The sequence below is a fragment of the Procambarus clarkii genome, chromosome 26 (genome assembly GCF_040958095.1).
Source record: "Procambarus clarkii isolate CNS0578487 chromosome 26, FALCON_Pclarkii_2.0, whole genome shotgun sequence".
Classification (NCBI taxonomy): domain Eukaryota; kingdom Metazoa; phylum Arthropoda; class Malacostraca; order Decapoda; family Cambaridae; genus Procambarus; species Procambarus clarkii.
Window position 1 is genome coordinate 14,224,507 of NC_091175.1, and position 6,434 is coordinate 14,230,940.

General features: G+C 48.2%; 1 protein-coding gene across 1 annotated transcript in view; it reads left to right on the forward strand.

The window, feature by feature from the left end:
* LOC123756633 (protein starmaker-like) overlaps nucleotides 1-6,434 on the forward strand; it is a 50,430-nt gene that overhangs the window by 6,552 nt on the left and 37,444 nt on the right. Inside the window, exon 2 of the mRNA XM_045739862.2 lies at nucleotides 3,196-4,788. Coding sequence (XP_045595818.2) covers nucleotides 3,196-4,788 — 1,593 coding nt within the window. The remainder of the gene's footprint in view (nucleotides 1-3,195; nucleotides 4,789-6,434) is intronic.

Genomic DNA, 6,434 nt, shown 5'->3' on the forward strand with positions numbered 1-6,434 from the left:
AACACCATCCAGGTGTCTGCTGAAACACCATCCAGGTATCTGCTGGAACACCATCCAGGTGTCTGCTGGAACACCATCCAGGTGTCTGCTGGAACACCATCCAGGTGTCTGCTGGAACACCATCCAGGTGTCTGCTGGAACACCATCCAGGTGTCTGCTGGAACACCATCCAGGTGTCTGCTGGAACACCATCCAGATGTCTGCTGGAACACCATCCAGGTGTCTGCTGGAACACCATCCAGGTGTCTGCTGGAACACCATCCAGGTGCCCGCTGGAACGTCATCCATGTGTCTGCTGGAACACCATCCAGGTGTCTGCTGGAACACCATCAGGTGTCTGCTGGAACATCATCCAGGTGTCTGCTGGAACACCATCCAGGTGTCTGCTGGAACACCATCCAGGTGTCTACTGGAACACCATCCAGGACCTGATGGAACATCATCCAGGTGTCTGCTGGAGCACCATCCAGGTTTCTGCTAGAACACCATCCAGGTGTCAGCTGGAACACCATCCAGGTGTCTGCTTGAACACCATCCAGGTGTCTGTTGGAACACCATCCAGGTGTCTGCTGGAGCACCATCCAGGACCTGATGGGACATCATCCAAGTGTCTGCTGGAACATCATCCAGGTGTCTGCTGAAACATCATATCCAGGTGTCTGCTGGAACACCATCCAGGACCTGATGGAACAACATCCAGGTGTCTGCTGGAAAACCATCCAGGTGTCTGCTGGAACACCATCCATGTGTCTGCTGGAACACCATCCAGGTGTCTGCTGGAAAACCATCCAGGTGTCTGCTGGAACACCATCCAGGTGTCTGCTGGAACACCATCCATGTGTCTGCTGGAACACCATCCAGGTGTCTGCTGGAACACTATGGTTTAGCTCGACTAACTCACACACTACCCCGAAAATACTTAAAGATTTCCTCTACTGTTCCTTAGTCAAATTCAAATATGATTTCTATTATTATTTTGATGACATGTGAAGCTAATACATCTCTAATAAAACCTGTCAAGTATCACCCTATATGTAACTTAAGTGTCCTGAGGAAAATATTTGTACGAAATGAAACAAACAACAAATTTAGTTACAGAGATATGAATTATTATTAGTTTATTTCCACATAATTTGCATAATATATATATATATATATATATATATATATATATATATATATATATATATATATATATATATATATATTTATATATATATATATATATACATAAAATTTAGGTATGATACCTGCTTGGGTATCTTGGGTATCATACCTACATCATAACTTAGATACGATACCTGGTTATACACTTTTTATTTAATTGGTATAATTTTGTCCTGGTCATATCATATATATAGCCTACGCTTGTTTAATGGTGTAGTCGTTTCTCGCGGGATCCTGAAGAGAAAGAGCTATGAGCCAATTGAAATTTTCTTACGAAAAGTAATTGCAGTTTCCGAGCCAAGCAATTATCAATACTATTGTAACCGTAGATGTTCATAATAAGTGAGTGAATAGTTTTACATTTCATCGGTAGAGCCGTGGCAACTAGAAGCAGAGACTTGGTGATGTTTACAGTTCAGCAGCCAGGGAGATACTGAGCCGGGATGCTCCGTTGTGGCAGTGTATGGGCGGGCCTCCACCCTAGCCCCGCCTCTCGCTCCATACACCCCTCCCTCTTATCGTGACGTCACGCGCCCTAGGCTCCTCCCACATCGTGACGTCACACTCCCCAAGCTCCGCCTTCCACGTGACGTCATAAAAACTGCCCGCCCACTTCAAACACGTGGTTAGTCCTACAGCATAAATATTAGCCCTGTACATATACTTTTAACTTTATCTATTCTTTATACGAATGGCAAATGCCCGCGTATGAAGTCGGGTGCTTTGCATATACAAGCACAGTCTGACTGATCTTAAAAGAATAAATATCATAATTAAACGCTGTATGTTAGCTAGGAGACGCACGTGATGATAGGCTAAGCTTATTTGAACCGGTAATTAAAAATCATAAAATCGTTGAGCATCGTAAGTTTTTCCTCCTGTACTGCTAATTTCCTATCTTCACACTCCCCACCTTCTTCTACCCTCTCTCTCTCTCTCTCTCTCTCTCTCTCTCTCTCTCTCTCTCTCTCTCTCTCTCTCTCTCTCTCTCTCTCTCTCTCTCTCTCTCTCTCTCTCTCCCTCCTCTCTCTCTCTCTCTCTCTCTCTCTCTCTCTCTCTCTCTCTCTCTCTCTCTCTCTCTCTCTCTCTCTCTCTCTCTCTCTCCCTCCTCTCTCTCTCTCTCTCTCTCTCTCTCTCTCTCTCTCTCTCTCTCTCTCTCTCTCTCTCTCTCTCTCTCTCTCTCTCTCTCTCTCTCTCTCTCCCTCCTCTCTCTCTCTCTCTCTCTCTCTCTCTCTCTCTCTCTCTCTCTCTCTCTCTCTCTCTCTCTCTCTCTCTCTCTCTCTCTCTCTCTCTCTCTCCCTCCTCTCTCTCTCTCTCTCTCTCTCTCTCTCTCTCTCTCTCTCTCTCTCTCTCTCTCTCTCTCTCTCTCTCTCTCTCTCTCTCTCTCTCCCTCCTCTCTCTCTCTCTCTCTCTCTCTCTCTCTCTCTCTCTCTCTCTCTCTCTCTCTCTCTCTCTCTCTCTCTCTCTCTCTCTCTCTCCATTTATCTATTTACATACATATATCTCATCTTTTCCTGTCTCAGGATTTCCTGTCTAAGGTTGGAAAGTTAGAAAGAACATTTTCAGTGTCAGAGTAGTTAAGAAATGGAATGCATTAGGCAGTGATGTGGTGGAGGCTGACTCTATACAAAGTTTTAAATGTAGATATGATAGAGCCCAGTAGGCTCAGGTATCTGTACACCAGTTGATTGACGGTTGAGAAGCTAGACCAAAGAGCCAGAGCTCAGCCCCCGCAAGCACAACTAGGTAAATACAACTATGTGAGTACAGAACCTGTAACCTGTGTAGGGTAAGGGTAACCTATGGCGCAGTGGTTATAGCACAGTCGGCACACAACCGAACAGTCCTTGGTTCGGATCCCAGGCTGGGCGAGACGTATGGGTAAGTCTCCATACAACTAATGCCTCTGTTTACCTAGCAGTAACTAGGAACCTCGGTGTTAGTCAGCTGTTGTGGGTGGCATTCTGGGGAATGGTCAAATGCTGCATATATCCCAGGTATACTCGAATTTCCCACTAACACCGCAAGGTACAGCACGAGGATAATAGCCGCAAGGTACAGCACGAGGATAATAGCCGCAAGGTACAGCACGAGGATAATAGCCGCAAGGTACAGCACGAGGATAATAGCCGCAAGGTACAGCACGAGGATAATAGTCGCAAGGTACAGCACGAGGATAATAGCCGCAAGGTACAGCACGAGGATAATAGCCGCAAGGTACAGCACGAGGATAATAGCCGCAAGGTACAGCACGAGGATAATAGTCGCAAGGTACAGCACGAGGATAATAGCCGCAAGGTACAGCACGAGGATAATAGCCGCAAGGTACAGCACGAGGATAATAGTCGCAAGGTACAGCACGAGGATAATAGCCGCAAGGTACAGCACGAGGATAATAGCCGCAAGGTACAGCACGAGGATAATAGTCGCAAGGTACAGCACGAGGATAATAGCCGCAAGGTACAGCACGAGGATAATAGCCGCAAGGTACAGCACGAGGATAATAGCCGCAAGGTACAGCACGAGGATAATAGTAGCAAGGTACAGCACGAGGATAATAGCCGCAAGGTACAGCACGAGGATAATAGCCGCAAGGTACAGCACGAGGATAATAGCCGCAAGGTACAGCACGAGGATAATAGCCGCAAGGTACAGCACGAGGATAATAGCCGCAAGGTACAGCACGAGGATAATAGCCGCAAGGTACAGCACGAGGATAATAGCCGCAAGGTACAGCACGAGGATAATAGCCGCAAGGTACAGCACGAGGATAATAGCCGCAAGGTACAGCACGAGGATAATAGCCGCAAGGTACAGCACGAGGATAATAGTCGCAAGGTACAGCACGAGGATAATAGCCGCAAGGTACATCACGAGGATAATAGCCGCAAGGTACAGCACGAGGATAATAGCCGCAAGGTACAGCACGAGGATAATAGCCGCAAGGTACAGCACGAGGATAATAGTCGCAAGGTACAGCACGAGGATAATAGTCGCAAGGTACATCACGAGGATAATAGCCGCAAGGTACAGCACGAGGATAATAGCCGCAAGGTACAGCACGAGGATAATAGCCGCAAGGTACAGCACGAGGATAATAGCCGCAAGGTACAGCACGAGGATAATAGCCGCAAGGTACAGCACGAGGATAATAGTCGCAAGGTACATCACGAGGATAATAGCCGCAAGGTACAGCACGAGGATAATAGCCGCAAGGTACAGCACGAGGATAATAGCCGCAAGGTACAGCACGAGGATAATAGCCGCAAGGTACAGCACGAGGATAATAGCCGCAAGGTACAGCACGAGGATAATAGCCGCAAGGTACAGCACGAGGATAATAGCCGCAAGGTACAGCACGAGGATAATAGTCGCAAGGTACAGCACGAGGATAATAGCCGCAAGGTACAGCACGAGGATAATAGTCGCAAGGTACAGCACGAGGATAATAGCCGCAAGGTACATCACGAGGATAATAGCCGCAAGGTACAGCACGAGGATAATAGTCGCAAGGTACAGCACGAGGATAATAGCCGCAAGGTACATCACGAGGATAATAGCCGCAAGGTACAGCACGAGGATAATAGCCGCAAGGTACAGCACGAGGATAATAGCCGCAAGGTACAGCACGAGGATAATAGCCGCAAGGCAAAGAATGGCACTAGCGCCGCAAGGGCACTGCAAGGAGTGGGCCCGAAGGTCTTAAGAGTCCGAAAAAGGGTTCACGCCAGAAGTCAAAGAGTGGGAGTCTGGTAGCTGAGTGGACAGCGCGCGATACTCGTAATCCTGTGTCCCGGGTTCGATTCCCGGCGCCAGCAGAGACATATGGGCAGAGTTTCTTTCATCCTGATGCACCTGTTACCGAGCAGTAAATAGGTACCTGGGAGTTAGACAACTGTTACGCGATGCTTCCTGTGTGTGTGTGTGTGTGTGCGACAAAAATAGTAGTTAGTAGCAGTTGACTGATTGTCTGTTGAGAGGCGGGCCGAAAGAGCAGAGCTCAGCCCCCACAAGCACAACTTGGTGAATACACACACGAAGGAACTAACCTGACAACCGTCCAAGATGAAAGAAACATTGGGGAATATGATCACAGTACGAAATAGAAGAGGGAGGGTGGGAATGCCGGTCGGCCGAGCGGACAGCACGCTGGACTTGTGATCCTGTGGTCCTGGGTTCGATCCCAGGCGCCGGCAAGAAACAATGGGCAGAGTTTCTTTCACCCTATGCCCCTGTTACCTAGCAGTAAAATAGGTACCTGGGTGTTAGTCAGCTGTCACGGGCTGCTTCCTGGGGGTGGAGGCTTGGTCGAGGACCGGGCCGCGGGGACACTAAAAAAAAAAAAAACCCGAAATCATCTCAAGATAACCTCAAGATAACCAAGCCATTACGACTATATAGCATTATGACTATATATAATGAGGGGAATAGTCAGGGTGAACAAGTCCAGCCTCATTAAGGTAAGAGAAATTAGGAGGAGCGTTCAAAAGTGGAAGCTGAAAACGCACATGACAGTAGATCTGGAAGCCACTTCCGTCCACAAATTTAGAGCCAAATTCGAACAAATAATTTCGGGGGTTAAAGTAAATAGACTATAAGACAAGAGGCACAACAATGCTCGTAGGGTCACTGCGGGGCACTGTTAGGGAGTCACTGACGGCCAAGCACGCATGCGCACACGAGGCGTGACGCTGGACTTGGGTCGGCTTCCCAGCAATAGGCTTATGATGCACAGCACGAGTGTTATAATGTGATGCGGAGCTCAGCGTTTAGTATGGCTGAAGGTTAACCTGTATTCCTCTCTATACAAGGACCTCATGGCAAGTGGAGTTGTTGATTGGCGGTAGTATGTTGCAAGGGAAGGTAGGTAGGTGGGTGGGGTGTGCTGCTAGGTGGGTGGGTGGGTGGGGTGTGCTGCAAGGTAGGTGGGTGGGGTGTGCTGCTAGGTAGGTGGGTGGGGTGTGCTGCTAGGTGGGTGGGTGGGTGGGGTGTGCTGCAAGGTAGGTGGGTGGGTGGAGTGTGCTGCAAGGTAGGTGGGTGGGGTGTGCTACAAGAGAAGGTAGATGGATGGAGTGTGCTACAAGAGAAGGTAGGTAGGTGGGTGGAGTGTGCTGGAAAAGCATATAGATGGGTAGAATGTGTTGCAAAAGATACGTGTATGGAGTGTTTTGCAAGAGAAGGTAGATGGGTGGAGTGTGTTACAAGAGGTATATGGGCAGAGTGTCTTACAAAGGGATGTAGATATGTGGAATATGTTGCAAGAGGAG